General features: G+C 41.8%; 1 protein-coding gene and 1 pseudogene across 10 annotated transcripts in view; both read right to left on the reverse strand.

Moving 5' to 3' along the window:
• The window catches only part of NEO1 (neogenin 1), a 244330-nt gene that overhangs the window by 23481 nt on the left and 195891 nt on the right, over window positions 1–24958 (reverse strand). For 5 of the 10 annotated variants that reach the window (XM_073619094.1, XM_073619087.1, XM_073619093.1 and 2 more), the window contains exons 11-22: window positions 24431–24569; window positions 24266–24315; window positions 23623–23767; window positions 23436–23546; window positions 22716–22913; window positions 20134–20229; window positions 19583–19806; window positions 19211–19349; window positions 19023–19130; window positions 17069–17263; window positions 6494–6523; window positions 5946–6002 (exon numbers count right to left, since the gene is read on the reverse strand). In XM_073619094.1, coding sequence (XP_073475195.1) covers window positions 5946–6002; window positions 6494–6523; window positions 17069–17263; window positions 19023–19130; window positions 19211–19349; window positions 19583–19806; window positions 20134–20229; window positions 22716–22913; window positions 23436–23546; window positions 23623–23767; window positions 24266–24315; window positions 24431–24569 — 1492 coding nt within the window. The remainder of the gene's footprint in view (window positions 1–5945; window positions 6003–6493; window positions 6524–17068; window positions 17264–19022; window positions 19131–19210; window positions 19350–19582; window positions 19807–20133; window positions 20230–22715; window positions 22914–23435; window positions 23547–23622; window positions 23768–24265; window positions 24316–24430; window positions 24570–24958) is intronic. The other 5 variants (XM_073619086.1, XM_073619092.1, XM_073619090.1 and 2 more) reach the window with 3 other exon arrangements.
• LOC141135186 (5S ribosomal RNA) lies at window positions 14098–14216 on the reverse strand (annotated as a pseudogene).

A 24958-nucleotide genomic window follows, 5' to 3' on the forward strand; every position in this document is an offset into this window, starting at 1 on the left:
CTTGTTTCAGAGAGGCAATAACCAATGTTGCGAAATTCCATGCGCAACTGTGGAACCTGAAGGTACTCGTTTAAAGATTTTAGGTCCAGAATAGGATGAAAGTGTTGGCATGCGGAAGGGGTTTGAGCAGAATCTTTTGAAACTGTCCTCTAGAGGAACCAAAATGAACACTCACTGGGACAAGAGATGAGAACTCTTTCTTTTGAAGAAGGGGATTTGGAAACCTAATGTTGTGGAGTAAGTACTTTTCCTATTGTGACAGTTTATGAATTTGTCAAGTGCCTCAAAAAAAGATGTCATCCTTTCCTTTAGAGGGCATACATGTGAGTCGACAACACAAAAGAGTGAGTGTGCAGCCTGCAAGTGCTCTGCCACAGTTCGAACCCGAAAGGCAGGATCCCCTTGGTTGTTTAGTGTACTAGTCCAATCAGAGGCAGTCTGGAGAACAGACATTACAGCAATGGCCAGTTCCTGAGCTGGGCCTGTGAAGTTTAAGAGCCTTTAAAGTGGTCTCAAATTTTCTGTCAACAGAATCTTTAAATGAAGACACATTTATAGGCATGGTAACATTTCTAAGACTAAGATGCCAGGGTCTACTTTCACAGCAGACTTTTTTACACCAAAACAATCATGTGCAACAATGTTGAGGCTTTTGTGCACGGAAGTGAGCATAGCTACACTGGTAAGCATATTGTGTGAAGCCATAACATCATATGTATGAGAGGCTGGGGGTGAGAAATTTCTCATGGCCTACTCTAAACACCGTCTCTGGGTTGTTTTCATTTTCCCCAATGTCTATATTCTATAGAATAGGCATTTCACTTCCTGACATTGGCAGAGACTGAGCTGAGCTGGGGCTTTGGATAGCGATGACTATATTTAAAGTAGAACTAAAAGGCCAAATTTTTTTGATTAGAACACCTTTTAGTTTTTATTGCTGTCTGCACCCCCATTAGGCAGATTCATCATCTCTATTTGTCCTGTTTACCATAATCATTGAAAAGGAAAGTAAAAGAAAATCACAGATTTTGGGTTGTCCCCAGAAAAGTAATAGAGGTGAAATTTGCCAATGAGAACACTAGTTCAGGTGACTTGGGGGGCCCAAGGGATTCCCTTAATTTGCAGAGATTTCCTCACTTCTTGTTTTGGCTACGCATTAAATGGTTGAATTTATCCACCAAGTTTGAAATGTTTAACATTGAACAAGTAACTAACTTTCAAACAGAATTGCTGATGAGGTCTTTCCCTTGTGAAATTACATTGCAAAGCACATGAAAAGAACAGATACGTTACTCTTTTAAAATGAATTAAAAATAATAAAAATTAGTGCAAAGAGAATCAGTGAGTACCATTAGGTTTTTGATTGAGAAAAACAAAATTAGTGAACATGCATATACGGAACAAAGAACTAAATCCCCTCAAAAGGTATTTTAATCCAGCAGCCCTGTTAGACTTAAGCAGCTCAGATCACTTAAAACCATGATTTATTCACTGTCATCAGTAAGCAATTATTCTCAAATACAACTGATCATAAGACCATAAGCACAGCCCTTGAACCTTTCCATGAAATCTGGTTAATGTCAAAAGGTATCATCAAAATTTCCACAGTCACTATAAAGCGGAAGGTTACAATGTACAATCAAAGATCCAGAGTCCATTCCGGGTCAAGATGGTTTTTCTTGTACTTACATAGTTACCTGACCCATGCAACATCAGCCCACTCAAATGTAAAGCATAACAGTGTGAGCAAAAAAGGTTATGCAGTAGGTTGTTCCATTTCTTTGTTGTCGTCATAGATACCTTTACATCATGAACTGTTTTTAAAACTTGACTCCAGGGAAAGTGAAAATGCTCCCTCCCAGTGGGGCTACCCATGCACTGGAAGGGTTAAATGCTCATCTAGGTCTGAGGGAACAGGAAAAGCCGTGCCCGCAGCCCCATCTCCCCCAATGCTCCAAAAGGTAGAGACTATTCCTCACATCCAATGCAGAGCTATGAACACTTACATGGAATTAAATGTACATTTATTGAGAGCCTCCGCAGAAGTAAAGGGGATACAGGTGGGCAGTTTGAAAGAAAAAAAACAAAAAACACAGCACTTTAGATGCCGGAGACATGGTCCTTTTTTTTGCGTGACTCGGATTCATCTCTGTCTGCGGCATTCGATATTTTGAATTTTCGCCCTTTTTTCAGGACTGAAATATATATTTAAGAGTACAGAACAGTTGGTTACAACTTTCCTGTGGAAGGGGCGAAACTCCAGGATCAAACTTCAGGTATTGCAACTGCCATGCAAACGGAGGGGGGCGCTGGCAATTCCCGATTTCTAGCACTAATTTCTGTTGGGCCAGTTGGTTTTTGCTCATTAGGTGGCTTAGTGTTCCAGACGATGATGCTGCCATTGCTCTAGAGGCGGCCATAGTCAGCTCCTATGAGGCATCTATTGTTACCGGTGTTGTAAAAAAAAAAAAAAAAACCTCGACCCATGCTCGACTGCATCACTTCCAGTGCAGCTACGTCACAAAACAGCTGATCGCGGGGCTCCCCTGTGCATGCGCGGCTATACCGCGCATATGCTCATTTCAGTCGAGAAAAATTATAGACTTGACCGGGCGGAGGCGGTTCGAGTTGCTTAACTACATCATCGGCAGCACCACCTCCAGCCCCGCCCCTAGCCTGTTCTGCTGAAGGGGGGGCCTCCTTGCAACTTAGCACCGTGCATATCAATGGGACCGAGGTCAAGAGAAAATATAGAGCTGCATCGCCTCCAGCCCCACCCCTAGCCTGCTCTGCTGAAGGGGGGCGGGCCCCGTGTGTATATCAATGGCAGGTCCAAAAAAAGGAGAGCTGTACCTGTGGGAGGAGCCAAGCCTTTGCATAGAAGACATTCCTCATCAGTATGACCATCCGCACTGCATGATGTGCATGATGTGAAGGGCTGTGCAATCTGTTCAGGAATGAAAACAGCAGCCTAACACACGAAGTCTCCGCTTCGTGTGTACTGGAAGCCTCCGGTATAGGCGCGGTGAAGCCATGCATGCGCAGTGGAGCCCCACGATCAGCTGTTTTGTGAAGTAGCCGCACAGGAAGTGATGCAGTCGAGCTTCTGCATGAGGTTTTTTTTTTACAACACCGGGAAGCAGGGCTCCGTATACTGTTACCGTCTCCATGCGTACAACTGGCAGCGCGTGGGCGGTAATGATGCAGTGATTTCCCAACATACACCATTATGGAGAAATCCTAACCTGGCACACTTCTATTACCCTGATCCAGTCATTTGGACCAAATTCAGTATTTAGAAACTTGGAAATATTGTGGGTAATGGAAAGCTTGATACTCTGAAAGCCAAATTCCACCTTCCCAACATCCACCTGTTTCGCTATTTGCAACTTAGACGTGCATATAATGCACATAATGCATATAATGCACAATTTGGTAACACCATTCATGGGATTCAAATGAGTGATCTGGAGTCTCTACTTAGGTATGACTCCTTAGTTAAGGCCCTGTCTACTATCTACAAACAGTGAAATAACAAAATGGTGCACTAAAGCTCTAGAAGCAAGTATGGGCTATGATCAGTGAGAGGACAACTAAGTGCCTCAGTCTCTGATGAACAGTCTCTGATGAGCCTGCAGCCACTCTGCAGATACAAAAACCAAGCGAGAGCAGCGCAGTAGTTAAAATAATTTAATGGCAACAAAGAATATACACACTCACAAGGTTAAATTGAGAATGTCAGCGTTGTGTGGGCACAATACAGGGTTCATCCGCTCTGTTATGGAGGACAAGCTGCGGCATGTAAGGGTGTCTCCTCTGGTCGCGGCTGTGCTGGTGGCTCCTGTTCCATCCCCCACCCCTTGCTTGCTTCCTCCGTTATGACTTAGTTATTTTTTATTATAGTAATTTTGATTACAACTTTTTCACTTTTATTTTTATTTCTTTTCATTTTCAAGTTTATTCTATTTTTCTTATTTTCATTTGTTTCGTCCACCTTTTCTTTCCTTTTTTATAAGTGCCCAAATTAGCCTTTTTCCAGCACTTGTAAGCCCATTTCCCGAGATCGGTGGGTTAAGTTATTCCACGCCCACCAATCTCTGAATTGCATTAATACCACCAGTAAGATGACCAAACCTGATGCCTGAGGAATGGGCACGCATGCTCCGAACACACGCACCACCCCGCTCCACCTGACATCCGGTAGCGACGTCAGTGGCTTTCCCCTGTGTACACCTATGGACCAGGAAGTGCTGGGAGCCACCAGCACAGCTATGACCAGAGGGACACCCTTACACGCCGCATGTCCTCCATAACTGAGCGGATGAACCCTGTATTGTGCCTACACAACACTGACCTTCTCAATTTAACCCTGTGAGTGTGTATAATCTTTGTTGCCATTAAAATATTTTAAATACTGCACTCAGATGGCACTGCTCTCTCCCCTTGGCTTATGTATCTACAAACAATTGTTTACAGATGCTGGTGAGCTTCTTGCATGCTGTAGAGCGGCCTGGGAGGCAGTGTTCCCCCAGTTAGACGGAGATGACTGGGATGATCTTTGGGTAATTAATTTTTCAAGACTAGTATCGATCATGGATCACCTTATTCAATCCAAATTTTTACATTGCATATACCCAACTTCGGCCAGATTGGCTAAAATATTCCCTACCCAGTTGCTGGTGGTGCATTTCATCCAATGCAGATTTTCTACATATATTCTGGAATTGTGGGCCATCCATCCTTTTTGGTGGGGGGGTCACTGAATGTGTAGAAGAGGTTACTGCCATCAGTGTACAGCCAATGGCTGAGGTGTGTCTTCCTAGGACGTGTTGACGTCCTAGGCTCCAAGAAGAGCGACATGTACTTTGTTGACATTTTATTATGCTAGAAAGTTAAATAGTGCTTTCCTGGAAAAAGTCTGCCCTCCATCTATTTCAGTATGGAAGGCACTTATTAACAAAGCCATGCCCTTATACAACGCTACATATGCTAGCAGAGGCATACCACACAAGTTTGATAAAGTGTGGGTAGTTGGATAAACAGTACATCCATAGTGTCTGATTAAAGCAGTTGTAAGCCCTGACCAAAAAAACAAAAACCAACCTGTAAGGCAAAGGCATAATGAGCCAGTATGCGCCGCACTGCCACCTGGTCCACACTGAGGGAACTGAGATGTTGCCTCTGCGTTTCTTCGGGGTTTGCGGCTTCGGCACTGAGTGGCCGGAGCCATGAGGACGTCACTCCCATGCATGATTCATCCATTCCAGCAAGGAGCTCCTATTTTCTGGCAGCATCCACCGGACCTTCAGAGCAAATGCGCCGCTGACGTCAGCGACTGCATGCAGGGTGAATATCTCCTAATCCAGACAGGTTTAGCAGATATTAATTTTACCTACAGGTAAGCCTCATTATATGCTTACCTGTAGGTAAAAATGTGTAAGGGGAGGATAAAAACACTTTAAATTGCTACATTATAGTGACTGTGATGTAATGTATATGTGTGGAATCTGGTCTGGGGATATGGGAAAACTGCCCGTTTCTCTCCCTTTGGGGTGGGTGTGGAACTGTACATCATTCCATGTGTCTGTCAATTTGATACGTAGTTTATACTAGGTGGGTGAAGCCAATTTTTGCTCTTTCGTGAAGTTTTATGTTCCATGTATACAGGTCATTGAACTGGTGTGTTTTATTCACATGTTCAGTTTCAGGGATAAACAGCGAGTCCAGTGTTGAAGAATTTTGCGTTATGTTGTAGTGTGTGTCCTGTTTTCGGTTTTCTTTGTAACTGTTACAAAACGTAAAAAACTGAATTAAAAAAAAAAAAAAAAGTTCATTTAACCTTTTCAGTGCAGGGGTATCCCACAAGGGTCTCTGGAGTTGGCATTTCAATAAGCATATATATCCATTTTAATCCTACATGTCTTAAGCAATTGAAAGATAATTACCTCCCAGTGGCGTGGTTCCTATTTCTGAAGAGCGGCCTTTTCCTGATACACCCGATGCTGGAAGAGATGTTTTATTATAACTCTGACATCATATGAAGTTTAAATTGATGTATTAAAGAGGTTCTCCAGGAACACATTAAAATATTAACACTTACTTGCATAGTGAGACTGTTCAGTGATTTACAATATTCAGCTTATTAAATTCCACATGAGAGTTGAAGGTTGCTTGAAGTCTCAGCCCTTATTATAGACGGGGAGCACCGAGAGAGACTGGTTGTTAGGGAAAGGCTCCTAGAATGAATATGTATCTATGGCAGCACCTCCTCTCCATCTCAGCAATGCAAATCTCTAATAAGAGCTGACACTTCAAACAACCCTCAGCTCTCATGTGGAAATTATTGAGCTGAGAGCTGTAAATCACTGAACAGCCCCCTCTGTCAGTTAAAAGTGCTTAACTATTCCTTGAAATAAGCATTAAAAGGTACTAGGTCTAGCCACCGCCATACCAATCCCCCTTTTAAAGTTAACATCACAGAGATTATGATTACCTTGGTTATTAGGCATGTAGGGTGTTGATTCTGCCACAGGAAGGCATAAGAAAATAAGTTTGACTGGTCAGTAAATAATTTAAAAAAAGAATTAGGTAAAAAAGGTAGCAAGTTAAATTATGAGGGAAGAAAATTAATAAGTTAGAACATGTTTTTAGATCAGACAACACAAGGGAAAGCAGCAGCATTTGTTTGGAGTAGTTGACAAGCCCACATTTGATGTGCAATAAAATTAATCTCAATTGGTAAAGTGAATACGTCATAAGTCTAACGCAGCAGTTGTCTTCAAGACTACACAGTGCTGAGTGCAATAAAAACCACAGTTGTCAAGTTTCCGCTCTCATTGCCAGCAAGGGGATCTGTAATTTACTGGTGACCCTTTCCTTTGTCCATTCAGAGCAGAGAGTCACTTAGCACATTTCTCTCCAAGCAGTATATGTTGCTGAGGATGACAAGTGATCCAATAACGTTACTTTGCATGGACAAAAAAAAGGGGTACTTTGAAAGGGTTGTAAACCTTAGACATGAAATATGAGCAAAGCATATCCCTCTATAGTGTGTTGCACTAAGTGTAATTTCTGTTTGGTGCTTCATTCCTCTGTTATCAGAATGAATTCCTTCTGACAGAGAAAAATGGGGAAGGACCCTTCAGCAGATTGACAGCCTCAGCTCTATTCCTGAGAGCTGTGTGGAGAGGGGTGTGTCCTTTCCCTCCAATCAGCTCTCATAGCTCTTATCTGAGTTCTGCAGTTTCAGCTCTCCGCCCCCTGTTTTCTGTACTCTCACACAAGCTTTATAAATTCTGCACTTTGAAAGGATGTAGAGAAGAGTAGACTGTAGATAGAAAGGTACAAGTTATGTAGGAGGATTTGTTTAATCTCTGTGAATCATTTGAGGCCAGTCACTTCACTGGGTATATGTAAGGATTTAGAACTACTTTAAGTTACAACCTTATCTCCTAGAGGCTGCTGCTGTTTGACTTGCAAGCTGCATTCCACATCCAAGGTCATCACCTCATACAGTGAGATACGGAATAGGGGCTTTAATGCCCTGGAATTACTATGCATTACTTCAATGCCTTTAAAGTTTACACTATCAATGGTATGTGTCAGTGACATACAACTACTGAAAGATAGAGTAACAAAACAGAACACGGTAGTAAATTCTGGTACAAGGCCTTCCGTGCAGCAAAGAAAGTTTTAGCTTCAGTACAGAGGATCTGTGGCAGGAGAGGTAAATATGCAAACAAGGTGTTCGTCATTTTATGGAGGGTAAATGTTAGGGGTTAGAGAGGGTCTGAATAAGTTTTTGGGTAGTGCATTGCCCTCTATACGCAAAACCAACACCAATCTTGATGGCACCAAAAACGAATGTATTTACATAAAGAAGCCACCAAATTGAGGTCTGTGCTAAAATTGCAACTCGTATTTGCAAAAAATAGGGTTTTTAAAACAGCTTACCTGTAAAATCCTTTTCTTTGAAGTACAACAGGGGACACAGAGCCATAATAGTTACCTATGTGGGTTATAGGCCACCTTCAGGTGATGGACACTGGCACACCCCAAGACAAAAAGTGCACTCCCTATATAACCCCTCCCACTACTGGGAGTAACTCAGTTTTGTAGCAAAGCAATACACGTGTATACCAAGAAGCGAGGGACCTCTGTGTCCCCTCATGTACTTCAAAGAAAAGGATTTTACAGGTAAGCTGTTTTAAAAATCCTATTTTCTTTTCATACATCAGGGGACACAGAGCCATAGTAGTTACTATGTCGGATGTCCCATAGCAATGCCAACTGAAGGGAGGGAGACACAAAATAGGGCACCAAGAGACAAGAGGACTGATACTGCAGCCTGCAGTACACTGCGCCCAAAGGCGATATCCTCATGACCTTTTACGTCTACTTGATAGAATCTGGTAAATATATGGATTGAAGGCAGAGTTGCGGCCTTGCAGATCTGAGCCATGGAGGCTTGGTGATGCACTGCCCAAGAAGCATTAACATCCCTGGTGGAGTGCGCTTTAATATGAAAAGGAGGAATTTTCCCCTCTAAATCATAAGCTTGAACAATCACTTGACAAAAAAATCCATTTAGAAATGGTAGATTTTGACGCCGCCTGTCCTCTTTTAGGACCGTCTGGCAACACAAACAAAACATCTGTTTTACGAATCTGAGCAGTCGCTTTTAAATAGACCTTGACTGCTCTCACCACATCAAGAGAATGTAGTGACTTTTCTTCCACAGAACGAGGTTCTGGAAAAAAAGGCAGAACAATATCCTGGTTTAAATAAAACCTGACACTACCTTCGGTAGAAAATGAGGATGAGGCCGCAATACAACCTTATCCTTACAAATAATCAAATATGGGTCTTTACAGGAAAGAGCAGCCAACTCTGATACTCTTCTTGCAGAAGATATGGCAACCAAGAAAACTATTTTCCTCGTCAAGAGGATCAAGGGAATATCTTGAATCGGTTCAAAAGGCTGGTTTTGTAAAGCCGACAGGACTAAATTTAAGTCCCAAGGTTTCAGGGGTGACTTAACTGGGGGATTAATCCGTGTTACCCCCTGAATAAGGTTTTGAACCAGAGAGTGTGATGCAAGTGGTCGTTGAAAAAACACAGATAAGGCCGACACCTAGCCCTTGATAGTGCTCAATAAATAAAGAGATACTGGCACTCAGAACTAACAAAGCAACTTACAGCAAATAAAAAAATCCTATATAATATAGTGGTGCTGAATTAGTCCGGGTAGTCCTTAAGATATAGCAACTTTCAACCACTGCAAAAGTCTATAGATCGGGAAACGTCCATAGGAGATACCGGATGAGGGAATATCTTGTTCGGCACAATGTAAGGTTGTTCACAAAGGGCAGCTCTTCTCTGGGGTGAAGTCAACTCGAAACCATCAAAGAAAAACAAAAAAGGAGAGGAGCGCCTCTAAGTAAATTATTTATTACAATTGAGAAGATAAAAATTAGCCACTTACATGTGAAAACACATCGGTGCTCTGGATAGGTGGATGTATGTCAAAGGAGAGTGGTATGGAGAGAGCCGGCTCCCAGGGATGTTCACAGATCCATGCTACAATACGGCGGGGAGCCGGGACGGAGCAAAGCCAGTCCTGCAGAGGAGAGGAGCAGCTAATCCTTGGGAGCAGCCTGTAACGTCAGTGACTGTGAAAAACACAACACGTTTCTGAGCGTGTGCAAGGTCCGTGCGCGCTCCTTTCTCAAGTGTATAGATAGGGGAAAGGTAAAATACTATTTATAAGCGCCCTCTGCTGATAGAAAAGGCTCCCAACTAATTAAACAGAAATAAGTGTTGTGTACCTCGGACAATGAAGTATACTAAGGGAAATATGCGGTCTATGTGTGTGTAGAGGATATATGTATATCACAGGCAAAGTGTATTTAATAAAAAATTCTGTAATAAATGCATAACTTGCTTCAAAAGGTAACCATATAAAACCTAAGCACAACCTTAGAGCAGCTGTAATGAGGAACATATAATAAAACGGATCCACTGAAACAAGGGGAACTCTAAATTCTTCTCTAATTTAGAGGAAAGGGAAAAAAAGTACTAGAGAGGCTGCTGTATCAAGGCATGTCATATCGAAACAGAAGGTGATGGCAACTAGCACTGGAGGGGCTACTGGTTCAAGACATAAGCCCTCATGCACACAGGCTGTTAAAAAAACGTTATGAAAACGCCAGTATCTTTGCAGTGATTTTTTTTTTACTTTTTTCAGCGTTTTTGCAATAGCGTTTTTTAGCGTTTTTCCGCGTTAGCGTTTTTGAGCGTTTTTTTTTTTTTTCAAATTTTTTTTTTTTTTTTCAATGGATCAAAAACGCTAAAAAACGTTGGTGAATGACGTTTTTGAGCGTTTTTGAGCGTTAGAGCGTTTTTACAGCTGAAAAACGTCTTTCAGAACCCACTGGTCCTGGGTTTTTTTTACAGCTTAAAAACGCCTATGCCACTTGCAGCTCAAAAACGCCTAGGTGGGCATGAAGCCATAGACTAACATAGACAGGCCTTTTTAAGCTGCAAAAAAAGCTCAAAAAAGCAGCTGTAAAAACGTCCGTGTGCATGAGGACTTAAAATGATATTAATAAAAAATATAAAATTAAAATTAAAAGATGACATTAAAAGTTAATAATAATAAATTACTAAAGTGATATACTAAAAGAAGGAAATAGGGGTAATATGAAATTAGAGTAAAAAAATGGAGAAAAGGCATGTGCATCTAGACCCACCAAACCAGGACGGCTGTGAGTGGTGTACCTAATGTGCTAAATAACATGCATCCCTGGTCGCTTCAAAAATAGTAATTAAAAAACGCATATAGTACGCGTATAATACGTGTATAATACGCGGGATCTACTAAGTGTGCATGCATCTAATGTCACACGCACACATACATCCCGCATGAGTTCATAAGGTGGGAAAAATATTAATTATTTAGAGAATAGTATTAACATCAAGTTCCTCATTGAGTCCATTGGGGGCAAGCGTATCCAAAGTGTAGATCCAGAATGTTTCGCATTCGCATAATCACGAAAAACGCTCAGCTTCTGATAAACCCTTGGGTATAGATTCGATGACCCACACCCGGAGGCCTACTGTGGACCAAGCATGGTGCTTTAAGAAGTGGCGTGGCACACTATGTTTGTTACAACCTAATTCCACCAGACGGCGATGTTTACAAAACCGTTGTCTTAATGGGCAGATGGTCCGGCCTACATATAACAGCTTACAAGGACATATGAGGCAATACACCATATAGTCACTAGAGCAGTTGTGGAATTTGTCAAAAAGGAAGAGCCTACCCTTATGGGTAAAGCTCTTTTGTCCATGATTGACAAATCCACAAGTCATGCACAATGGTTTGTTACATCTGTACATACCTGTTAGAGGGATGAAACAGAGGGGATCATCTTTTTTCATACATTTTAGCTTGCTGGGTGCTATTTTGTTTTTTAACGTCGGGGCGCTTATAAATAGTTTTTACCTTTCCCCTATACACTTGAGAAAGGAGCGCGCATGCGCCCCACGGACCTTGCGCACGCTCAGAAACGCGTTGCGTTTTTCACAGTCACTGACATTACAGGCTGCTCCCAAGGATTGGCTGCTCCTCTCCTCTGCAGGACTGGCTTTGCTCCGTCCCGGCTCCCCGCCGTATTGCAGCATGGATCTGTGGACATCCCTGGGAACCGGCTCTCTCCATACCACTCTCCTTTGACATACATCCACCTATCCAGAGCACCGATGTGTTTTCACATGTAAGTGGCTACTTTTTATCTTGTCAATTGTAATAAATAATTTACTTAGAGGCACTCCTCTCCTTTTGTTTTCCTTGATAGTGCTCAAGGCCAGCTTCATTTCTAATCCCATCTTTAGGAACTCAAGGATCCTACCTATGATATATTTCCTGGGGTGCCAACCCCTGGATTCACACCAGGAGACATATGCCTTCCAAACTCTATAATATATGATTCTGGAGGCCAGCTTCCTAGCATTAACCAAGGTAGAAACTACTGAAGCTGACAACCTACTGTCCTTTAATGGTTTGGCTATTGAAACCCACATTCTAAATTTAGTGTTTGTAAGGTAGGATGGAACACCGGACCTTGCAATAGAAGGTCTGGCCACAGGGGCAGGGTCCAAGGGTCCCAGGGTCCCCTACTGCCATTGTTATGATCTTGGCAAACCAAGATCTCTAGGGCCACCAGAATCACCTCCTTTCTCTCTTGCTTGATCCTGCCTAGTAGACGCAGAAGCAGCAGAACAGGAGGGAATGCAGAGATCAGTGAAAATGGATCCCAAGGATAGACCAAGGCATCTGTTCCGTATGCCATCGGATCCCTTGTCCTTGACACAAAGTTGTCGATCTTGGACACAAACAGATCCATGTCCGGAAATCCCCATTTTTGGCATATTGACAGAAAGATGTCTCTGGGCTGCACGACCCCCATGATGATTGATATAAGCCACAGCTGTGGCATTGTCGGATTGGATCCTGACAGGATAAGTCCATAGTCTGAGCGTCCAGGCCTTTAGGGTCAGACGTAGCTGCCCGAATCTCTAGAATATTGATGGGCAGGGTCAACTCTGATTTGGACCACTTCCCTTGTACAGAGGCTTCTTCCAGGACTGCTCCCCAGCCCAAAAGGCTGGCATCTGTTTTTTCTACTTTCCAGGTAACCGGTAGAAAGGATTTTTCTTTTTGAAGATTTTGGATATTAACCACCAATTAAGGCTCTAACGCACTTTGGAGGATAAACACATCGGGAAGTCCAGAGTTTGGACCTTGTTGTTCCAAGTTGACAGGACACTGTTTTGCAGCAGTCTTGAATGAAACTGCACATAAATGAACTGCCTCGAAAAAAGCAATTTTTCCCAATAAACTCATGCAAAGATGAATAGAAAGATTCTTCTTTGTTTTAACCAACCAAATCAGTTCCTTTAAGGAAGAGATTCTTTCCTGGGGCAAAAATACCCCTTTCTGGACTGTATCTATGATCAGCCCTAAGTAGTGCAATCTCCTTGATGGTTTTGAGGATTTTTCCTAGGTTGAGGATCCAACCTAAGTATTCCAGGTAGCCGACTGCGGTGGCCAGACTTTGGTTTAACGGGCTACCGATTGATCTATCAAGAGTAGATCATCTAAGTAGGCTAGTATCGTTATACTTTGAGCCCTTAACCTGGCTAAAGGAGGAGCCAGGATCTTTACAAACACTAGAGGTGCAGTAGCTAGCCCGAAAAGGTAGCGATATAAACTGGAAATTAAGATTTTCTACCTCGAAGCGTAGAAATTTCTGGTGAGCGGGGAATATCGGCACATGGAGATAAGCATCCTTGATGTCGATTGATGCCAGAAGTTCTCCCCCTTGTAGGAAGGAGACTACTGATCGGATAGCCTCCATGCAAAAAAAGGAGTTTAGATCTTTGAGATCCAGAACGTCCATTTGGATTTAACCAAACCCCAACCTCTGCTCTTACATGGGGACCACCATGACCACTTTTGCCAAAAAAAAAATGGTCCAATGCTTGAGAGAAAGACTTTTTTTCTCTAGAGCCTTAGGAATGTTTGACCTGAGAAAAAAAATGAGGAGACGGGAACTCTTGGAATTCCAGCTTGTACCCTGGAGCTATTGAGGAAGTCCCCCATTCTTCTTCCTGTCAGATCCTTGAGAACTGCAGTAGAATTCCCCCTATTGAGCGAGCGGGGTGCCTCCTCATAAGGAGGCTTCAGTTTCTTGTAGGTTTCCTTGCCCAAGACCTCTTTTGTCCCTGGGGTTAATTCTGAGGATTACCTTTTGAACCTGACAGTGGAAGCCATGGTAACTGCCTGGAGGCTTATGCCCCTGGCCAAAAGGAGCTTTAAAAAATATTTACTCCTTTACTTAAATGGCAAAAGGGGGTACTTTTCCCACTAGAATTTTTGGATGAATTATCCAAAAATCCTCAAATAGCGATTTCACCGCAAAAGGAAGACTAGCCAGGAGCTTCTGCATGGTGAAAGGAAGTTTATCCTCCGCTGATGTGCGTGCCCGCACTCATGCGTTTAGCTGTTTGTGTTAGCAACCATGTGCACAGCACCGTGTATAGCACCTGGTATTCTCAGGCGGTCTCCCATACAGATACTAAGCAGGCCTGACCCTGCTTAGCCTCTGAGATCAGACGAGATCGGGCGCTTTCAGGGTGATGTGGCCGTAGGCATCTCAGCAGTTGTGTGTTTGGTTAGTTTATAAGCAAGCACCTGGATGAGGACCTTGTGGAGGTTCTACAATAGAAACTCACAAAGCAATTATTGCAAACATAAAGCTGCCAGATCCTGGGCCTGCTGATCAGGATACCTTGAACACCTGTTAAACTGGCCTCAAAATGATTAAGCAAATACTACCAGCGCAGGCTGCTCAATCTGCCAGAGAAAAAAGTGTTTTTTCGGAGTTTTTTTTAACAGGAATTCCAACTTTTTATCTGTTGGATGCCTAAGCATTTGAGCATTGTCTGCCGAACAAAAGCTCTTATTCACAGAGGATATAGCAGCGTTAACTGCTGGTATACTCTACTTAGTGAATTTCCTCCACCATAGGATAAAGTGTAAAAAAACTTTAGGGGGAAAAAATTAATGTTTATCTGGGAGCTCCTCTCAGATACAAAAAAGCTTTTTCCAACAATAAATGGACAGGAAAAGGCATGCACAGTTACACAGGGGCTGCAGTGTTGAAAATAGTTGCAAACATTTCATGGCCCCGATGCTCACTCTGACCAGCCACTCCCTTTCAGGGAAGGATGCCATTTATAGAGATGAGTAGGCTTTCCAGAGCTTGAGGGGGACCCTTTTAGCCCTATTTTGGGGGTGTTTTAACGCCCCTTCTGACCTTAGCCCAATGCATAAAGCAGAGGTACTATCAGAAGAAATTGCATCCACTGCTTAAGCAATAGTCCAGCCACTGCTGCTGCTATTAATGCTCAGCCTCATGCAAACAGTAAATGTGTTAAGCAGGAAATGCCTGTGTCACCAAAACCTCTTTTATGCTCCTTTTGCTCTCATGTCTCTGTGGGAATTTTGCAGCCAGCACAAATGGAGTGTTAAAAAAAAAACAAAAAAACAAAAAAAAAACCACTCCCGCTTTGGAAGACACCAACGCCGCGCTAAGCCTCGCCCCCACCTCGCATCACGCCCTCCTTTCGTTTTTCAAAAAGTTTTCCTGTGCAAGCACGGGCCTCCCATCTGACTTTTGGGATCAGCTTGTGAGTGAGGGAGGGATGCTGTGGAGGAGACCTGGAAGCCGCCCCGTGTAGGGGGGGGGGGGGTGTGTGTGTGTGTGAAAGAAAACGGCATTGCCGATCGTTTTCATTTCTCCCTTAAACTCAGCCTCATGAAGAGGGGAAGAGTTCAGCCCCGGTGGGGCTCTCTGGAGGAAGCGAAAACCCCCTAAACTTACCGGAGGTCTGCCTGCTGGCTGGAGAATAAGAGTCTGCTGTTTGTGACACAGCGTGATCTCTGAGCAAAGCATCAGAAGGTACGTGCTCCATACAGCCCCCAGTGGTGACACATAAGCATAACAACATTTACTTTAAAGGAGACAATTCATAAGAAAATTTTTAAAAATTTCTTAGAAAAACTCCACTTACCTTTCCCGCCGCAGGGTTTTCTGTGGTAAACCAACAGACCCAATCTTCACCCCTTCACGGTGGGTTCCGTTAAACCTTCAGGAGCTGGGGATCCTCGAGGAAACCCACAATCCTGGACCTGCAATAGCACCACCGGCAGTAAACTTTATGGCCTTAATACCAAAAAGTACTGGATTCCGGGGTCCAGCTCTCAAAAGAGAAACGTTCACAGGCAAAAACCTAGTTTCTTCAGACACGAAGCCCAGGGTAGCATTCAATTCGGCCAGAAAGACACCTTGAATGGATCCGTCTGCATAGCTAGCCCCAAGCAAGGATTGCTACAGAGGAGCTCAGCTCAGCACATCTTTACTCCGTGACCAACACCTAGACAATGGCGGAAAAAAACTGAGTTACTCCCAGTAGTGGGAGAGGTTATATAGGGAGTGCATTTTTTGTCTTAGGGCGTGCCAGTGTCCATCACCTGAAGGTGGCCTATAACCCACATAGTAACTACTAGGGCTCCGTGACCCCTGATGTGATATGAAAAGAAAAACACACTATATACCGATTCTCCATATAGCAGGTGCACTAGCTATATATTGTATATCCACCGTGTGGGAATGTTTTGACACAATTCAACCTTTATATGTAAATTTTAGCTAAATATCACAAGGTGATCATGCATGCAGGTGCATTGGCCATACACTATGTTCATACACGCTGGAAAACACTAAGGCTAAATAAGTAGAAGCATAAACAAACTTCAAATGAAAATAGATAGGCCAAGAAGGCATACCAAGGTTATTTTTTATCAAATTACGAAAGGAACGCTGGTGGGCTGATGGAGCCTGCAAAGACATATATTAAGTGTTTTACATTTTTATTGGATTTTGGTTAGTGTAACACCCTAATTTTCTTATAAGTTGGTAGACCTGGACCCAAGACTCTTATCTTACAGGGCAGTCCTTTATTGTATGAATAAATGGAACCAATGGACTGACATCCACTAAAACAAGTAGCTGAGTAGCCTGGTATAGAGTGAGAGATGCATGTCAGAAGATATCACCTCCTCAATACTTTGAAGTTGATTTTTACAGCAGAAATGTTGACTGAGCTTTAAGCTGTAGATCAGATTTCATTCCCGTCCTCAATGAGGGAAACATATTCCTTTATCAGAATTAGCCATATGTTGACAGTGGGAAAAACTTTGTGGATATAAAACGATAATTTTGGTGGACTGTTGATCTAGCATATCAAATTGTATGATGAGAAGATCACAGGGAAAGATTACTTTGGTTCTAACACAATAAAGGATTATAAGGTGGTCAGAACCAAACACAGGATTAATGCTGAAAAGTTTCAAGTTACAAAAGACCTTATAGAAGATTACATTAGGGACAGTTTAGAGATGAATTTACTGAAAATTGGTCCATTCTTTAGCTCTGCTTACCTTTTGGTGTACGAAAGAGCACAGCTTCTGACATGGGACCCATTCCTTTAGAATTTCTTGCTTGGATCTTAAAGTAATATGGAGTATCTAGAGTCAGCTCTTGAATTTGGTGGGTCAGGCGATTTCCAACAACTGGCTCTATTACCCAGTCATGCAGCTCTGCATGAACATCTGTGCTGTAATATATAATGTAGCCTATAGGACACAAAGTAAAAACCAATCATTTAGCTTTTGAAATGAATATGGAATTTTTCAACCAGCATACTTCATACACAAATGAGAAACAGAAAGGACGTGTCTGCTGTTGCTTTATAAAGCATCCTTCTACATGTTATGTAAACCTAAACTAAAATAAGTTGTGTGTGCATGTTCATGAATGCCATTTTAGAAATTCACTTACTCCATGCCACACTATAGCAAGAACAATGGCACCATTGTTAAAGCAGAAGTTCACCTTTCTAAAAAATACATACTTTTTTTGGAGCCTGAAAAGCATTGCACCCGCAATCAGCAGCTTACGGCTCCTGTAGACTGTCTGAATAGCTGTCTGCCCATACCTTGTATGGACAGGGAGTTACTGAATGACAAGAAGAACCAATGAAGCACCCTGGTAGTTCATGGGGAAATATAAGCCACAAAGAATGTTGTTACTTAAAGTTTATGCATTCACAGAACTCTTAACGCAGCCGTGTGACAATGGGTACAGGGAGAAGATCCCCAGCCCGCTGTCACAATTAGAAGGGGGATTGGGGAGACTATGCAAGAGTGGGAACATGTTACATGTTCCAACCTAAAAAAGGGTGAAACGTGCAACATGTTCCAAAAGGAGAACTTATCCTTTAATACAGTAGTACATCTCCCTGCTACAGAGATTAGGCAATAAAAGAGCAATAGCACACCGATGAGGATGATGGAATCTCTCTGCTTTCCCCTCTTAACACATTCCTGCTTTTGGAATGACTGACGGGACTGTGTAATACAATACACAACCTGGTTAGCTCAAACAATGGTCCTTACCCTCTTAAAATACTTGTAATATTTAAAAAAAAAAAAAAAAAATTAGTGTCCTGTTCTTTTAAAGCTTTTATACAGCACAGTGTTTGTGTTGTGTCATTTGGCCCTCTGTACCTAAAAAAAAACTGGCTGATCCTGCCAGTTTCTGCCCTCCCCCCTGCTGCTGAGGCCCGACACCGTGGTCAGGTTACGTGCCTCTGTCATCCGCTGCGTCTCCTTCTCTCCTCCCCGGCTGACATCAGCGGGAGTCCTCTGCCCCTCCTACAGTATCTGTCAGACAGGAAGAAGAGAGCAGAGTCACGTGAGTGCCGGAAGACACTCTGATACAAGGTACAAATCGGCTTTTTTTAACACAGGACATAACAAGTGGCTTTACAACCACTTTAAGCAGGCCATACATAAAATACAAAATACATGAATGGTTTTGATTTCATTAATGGATGGGGGAAACCTCCCTGCTGCGCTATTCTGCTGGCTAGGAGCCATCCCTGTCAGCAGGATGCAATGATCAGTGTTGCTGGCAGCACTGATTGGGCAAAAACACAACCCACCATTCCATACATGGATTAAAATTCGGCTGCTCCATGCTGAACCAGCAGACTTTAGCCTGAGCTTTGCTTTGAAAAATTACAGCAAACACAGATGTGAACTGCTTCAGCTGAATTTAAACCATATTTCAGGATAATTTTAATAACTGGCTTATAGGAAACCTTCTAACATTTCCATATGAAATAAACTAAATTTTGCCAATAAGAAAATACTGGACTGGTATACACTATTCTGTGCATTCATTCTGGTTCCAGCTTACTGAACAATTCTGTGATCCTGGGTATATGCTGTGAACATGTGAAAATAATTTATTTTCAAAGCATCAAAAAAAAAAAAAATTGATGCAAAGGGAAAAAAGCCGTAGTTAAATAGTTCATTATTGCCGAGTCACCTGTAATTTTGCCATTCGCTTCTGATGGAGGTTGCCAGTTCACAATAATAGTACGTGGCTTGCCTTCTTTGCTCACGACAGTCACATCCTTAGGAGGGGAGGATGGCACTAGAAAATAAAGTATATTGATACTTTGCACAGAACTGGAAAAAGTGCAATGATACAAGTTTTTTTTGTTTAAAAGATACCTGATTCAAAGGTAGTGCCATGGGCAGTCATGCTCCATGTACTTGACCGTCGACCTTTAGTAACCATCACCGAGAACTCATAAAGGGTGTTTGGCTTTAGACCACTAACCAAATAGCTGAGTGTTGTACTGTTTGCCATCTGAGAAGGTGGAAAAGTAACAAAAAAGTATATATATGTTAATCCAAATGTATCATTTACCCTTGTTTTCATATTCACAATGCTAGTTCCAAATTTAAGATTGTGTATATATATATATATATATATATATATATATATATATATATATACACACATATATATATATATATATACATACACACACACACACACACATATATACATACACACACACCCCTTCATCAGTCTCTCACCTTGTACTTTGTGTTAGCTGGAATGTTGGTCTTCCATCTTGCAGTATAATAACGTGCATCTGTGATCTTCTGGTTCTTAGGGAGAGAGTTGTCTGCCCAGGTCAGCCGTACTGTGTCACTGCCCAAAATGGTCGCCTGGACCCCCACAGGGGGCAACATGGGGCTGGGCTCTGGAACTGGGGTGTATGAGGCATGAACAACATAAACATCAACTTCAGAAGTGTCTACGTCACAAATTGTGAAAACACATGGGAAATTAAACATAAAAAAGGATGAAATGGATGGAAAAATATGGAATAGAAAACAATTATATGAAAAAACATGCAATAAATACATTACGTACAGGCAGCCCCAGGCATATGATAAAATAAATACAAATCAAAAAGGTAAAGGTTTAATAGTTTAAAAGTAAGAGAAGGGGAGAGAGAGAGAGAAAGAGAAGAGAAATTGTTAGTATTAGCAAACTACAAATATTCTGAGATTTCTTTCCAATGCTTATATGTTTTCTTTGCCCTATAAATAAAGCAGAACGTGTGAATTATGCAAGTTACCTGTGTGTTGTCGCGTTACAGCACTTTCATATAAAGGGATGCCTTCCCCCATATTGTTAAAAGCCTTCAGAGAGATAACATAGTGTGAACTAGGCTCTGCGAAGAGAAAATTCAAAAGTTAAATTAAAATGTTTAATAGTAAAACATTATCAATGTGGGAAATCACAAAACACAAATTGCATTCAAAGAATAAGCCGGGAATTTTATTTGATTAGTACAATTTTATCAGCTCTTTGAACATGTCTGGTACACCCAGGGTCTGAAGTGGCTATAAACAAGCTGATTACAGTTCTGTGTCTACCTCCTGAATTCACTGTAGAGGTGATCTGGGTGGCTATAGAGCATCCCAAGTACCCCTTATTCAAACCTTACAGTACAGCACAGCACAATCAAATATCATTGCAATAAATGCTGAGCATTTTTCCTGTCACAAGCCTTTTTTAATGCTATTAACATGACTTCACCGAAAAAAAAAAAAAAGAAATGTACAAAAATCATATCTATAAACAGAATATGTAGTCATGGACTCTGTGTCGACATATAGAAAACAGACGGAGTATCATCAAAACAACTTTTATATCATTAAAAAATCTATAAGACAACACTAAAAATTACTCTTAACACGCAAAGATTCTGATTACAGTTCACATGTGAACACGTTTCGGGAATCCTTTAGGAGCAGATGTGACAGAATCCATACACTAGAAGCCACTCCTAATCTTTAATAGAGTAATATCAGCCAGTAGGGTAGACTGGAATTCATAGTATGTATGTTGCCCATAGAGGTGCAAATGAGTAAGCCAAGGTACAATCAGTAAACAGTCGAGGGTATTGTGGTATTGTACACAATCTTAAAATAGAAGGACCGACTTTCCAATAGGGAACCATCCAGACCCAATGTGAGTAGGACACCATAAAGACAGCATGGTAGTCAAGGCACATATAATCCAAACAGGGGGTTCTTGATAAGTATCTGAGAAACAAACGCAGCTCACAGGCTGGATTTAGGTGAACGGAGTTTGTTTCTAAGATATAGCACAGTGTCTAGGTTTTTCTCCTGCAATTACATAATATACAATTTATTTCACAGTAGGCATTAAACAAATTCTCTCATTTATGGTTTAAAGCTTTCTGAACTGGTTTTTATAATAATTACCACAACTATATTGTTTAATAAAATACGCTTTTTTTAAATTTAAATTGATAAAAAAGGGTAAGTGCTTTGCAACCACCTAACAAATGTAATTAAAGAAGACTTGAAGACTTCTCTCAGCATCAAACACTACAATCCTTAGGCCTCTTGCACATGATACTCCTTCCTGTTTGAGCATCTACTTTTTCACACGCATGCGCGGAAAGCTTGTTCTCACGTTGACAATGCCAAGGAGAAAATATGTGAATTTGCATGCAAATGCGTGCATTTGGCGTAAATTGCTGACCAAAAATACTGATTTTTCTATTTATTTTTTTTACTGAAAAATACACAAGCGTTTGTTTATGCGCTTTGCCACATTACAATTACTGGGCTGTATTTTAGCCCAGAAAAAAAAAAAAAAAAAAAAAAAAAAAGCTGTACTGAGCTTTTTAAACAAGAGACCTTAGACCTCAAAAAAAAAAGAAAAAAGAAGAATTGAGATTTCTCTCATCGGAGAACTGTACAGAAAGCAAATCTACTACATGGCTGGTAATTAATTTTTTAGTAAGTTCATTAGATGAAGAAAAAAAAATGTCCACATGATGGCACTGTTATAACAAAGATCAATTTCAGACTGGTTTCGCAATGCTGCTACAAAAGTGGTCACAAACTTAAATGGGCTTCTCTCTGGCCAAACCTTTCTTCCGAGTAGGGCAAAACAAGGACTGCTGAAGTCTTGAATCCACCATCCAGGGAGAGGGTGTCCTCCATCACTTCCCTCTGACCCAGCACACCCTACTGAATACCAGTCATGCACCCTATGTACTGGTGGCAGGGTGAAAACCCTGATAACTTCCTCCTCTATGTACGTAAAGAGAAGCTCCAGTCTAACCAAAAAAAATGAAATAAATTAAAGTCAGCAGCTACAAATACTATAGCTACCGGTCTTTAATAAAGTACACTTACATGCCCCTGGATCCAGCGAGGTCCTCACTGTGCTTTAGGATTGGTCCTGCAGTGTTCTGGGACCAGTGATGTGTCCCCGGTCAAAATCAGGTGCCCCCCCCCCCCCCCCCAAAAAAAAATGATGTACCAAATGTAAAAGAGGCAGGGGGAGGAGGAGGAAAAGCAGAACTTCCCCATTTGGGTGAAGTTCCGATTTAAGAACACAGCTGCGCAAGGATACGATGCAGCAGCGGAATAATCATTGAAGCATTGCCACCCTGCAGGAGAAGGGCCTATGAACTACCAGGACCACTGGGTATTTGTTTAAATAATAATTTAAAAAAAATGCTTAGGAGGCGGCACTTAGAATATTCCTTTTGGCTATAGTGGTACTTTAAGCATGAGGGATGAGCTCATGATGCCCTAGCCTAGCTACACTTTGAGTGCGGAAGACACAAAACATGCAAGGTAAATATACAAGAAACGCAACATGATACTTTACCCAGATTTTCAATGGTGTAGTAACGCTGTTTATGGTCAACGCGAACTGTCTGAGCATGAGGACTTCCAAGTCCATACCCAATAGCATAACCACGGACAACTACTTGATGCTGATTTTCTGGGGGTGTCCAGCTAACAACAATGTTGGTCACCAAAGGACGCACATGAAGCGAGCTTGGCATATCAGGAACACGTGATTCTGAGGGGGCGAAATCACAATAATTGAACATTCTAAAGCAAACTTTCAACACAACAGGTATACACCAATAAAGAAGGAAGAAAAAAAAAAAAAATCTTGTACAGTCAGGCAGATCCCCAAGAGCAGGAAGATCGATGGACTACGAGAGCCTTCACCAGTGCGGGGAGAAGGTCCTTCACCCGTTGTCACGGGGAGGAGGGGTATGAAGCTGCAGATTCTGGAACAGGTTACATGTTACACTCTAAAAATGGGTAGAACATGTAACATGCTCCAAAGCTGAACGCATCATTTAAAATAAAAAAAATGTGCTAGATTTACACAGACATATAGAAGCTCCTCTGCATTCCTAATACTCCTCAGTGTGCCGAGGCTAGTTAAAAAGGCTGTCGTCCTACTTTACACATTACATCAAATTGTATGAACTGTCACTCCAACCTCCTTTTAAGGGGACGAAAAACAGAATGCTACTATTTGCATGCTATTCATTTTGAAGGTAACCACCCTACAAACAAGTACTCTCACCATCAAGATCATTTTCGAATGTGTCTGCAGCAACCCAGTCAGTGGCTGGTCCACTCCCATTTACAGTCATGGCTACAACCCGAAAGCTGTATTCTGTGTTCTTCTCTAGCCCTGGAGATAAAAACATTTGTCAGTGTAAGAGGCATCACAAGAAAAACAGGGATGATGCAGAGATGACAGCACTCACCAGTAATAAGTTGTGAGAGCTGGTTGTCTACCAGGATCTCAAAAGTTTCAGTTTTTCTTGCAGTCTTGCGGTAACGCAACTTATAACCTACAATCTGTCCATTCTGAGTTGCCAGAGGAGGGGGTTGCCACTGCACTAGGATGCTCTAAGAATTTAAAAAGTAAACCAATTTAAACATACCAGTGCTTTGTAGTAACTGTTTCCTGCTCACAGGTAAAACAGATTTTCATACTGGGCCTTCAAATGCCAAACTGTAAAATCCCTACATTTTTCAATGATAGACATAGCCTTGCTATATTCAACTGGCAGACTTTTCAACATGATTCATAAAATGTTAGGCTATAGGCACACTTCAAGTGTTCTTTGATACATATTAAAAAAAAATGATTAACCAGTAAAATTCTTTACAAATCTTTTATCTATTCACCACAAACCATTCTGGTAGATAAGTAGGTATAAATGGTTACAATACATACACATGAAAGATGTTCTAAACAGAACTTACAGGTTTAAAAGGTATAGAGCGAACCCATCATCATGCAGAAATTTTATACATGAAACAATCCTAAGAAGCAGGCACTTAATAATAAGACGTTGTCTGAGCTTTTTAAAGACTATGAGAGTGAACCAACGCAAGGGTTACCTGTGAGCTGCGCACTTCCAGGGTCAAGTTTTGAGGAGCAGCACTGGGTACTAGAATATAGGCAAATGACAAGGAAAATTCAGCACTCATGAGCAAGACTAAAAAGCAGGAGTACACAAAGAAAAGGAGTGTGAATCACAAGTAAAGAAAATATGTAACACAAACCATCAGAAAGAGTCCTGACAATGACATCCTGCGTTGACACTCCTGGCCCATGTTTGTTAATCGCCACAACTCGGAATGTATATTCTGTGTATTTCTTCAGTCCAGTGACCGTATATGAGTGTCCCCCCACATCAATATCCTGCAAGTTTTAAAGGGGAATGGTAAAAAATGCAGAACCATGGAGTAGTCAAGCACTAAATTGGAATTAAAAAATTTTTACTCTAAAAACAGTCTCTCTCAACAGGGGTTGCTAGGGGTGCCTTTATCAAGTTACCACTGCCACGATTCTGGCCAAATCTAGAATCACGATTTTTTTGCTTAGAATAAAAAAGGCACGATTCTCTCACGATTCTCGCAACGTAATTTTTTTTTTTAGGTTGAGACAGAGAGATTGCTGGGGAGAGGAGACAGAGGGGGGGAGAGGAGAGATTGATTGGGGGAGGGGGGGGGGGGGAGAGAGAGAGAGAGAGAGAGAGAGAGAGAGAGAGAGAGAGAGAGAGAGAGAGAGAGAGAGAGAGAGAGAGATTG

This window comes from Aquarana catesbeiana, linkage group LG03 (assembly GCF_042186555.1).
Source record: "Aquarana catesbeiana isolate 2022-GZ linkage group LG03, ASM4218655v1, whole genome shotgun sequence".
Lineage (NCBI taxonomy): Eukaryota > Metazoa > Chordata > Amphibia > Anura > Ranidae > Aquarana > Aquarana catesbeiana.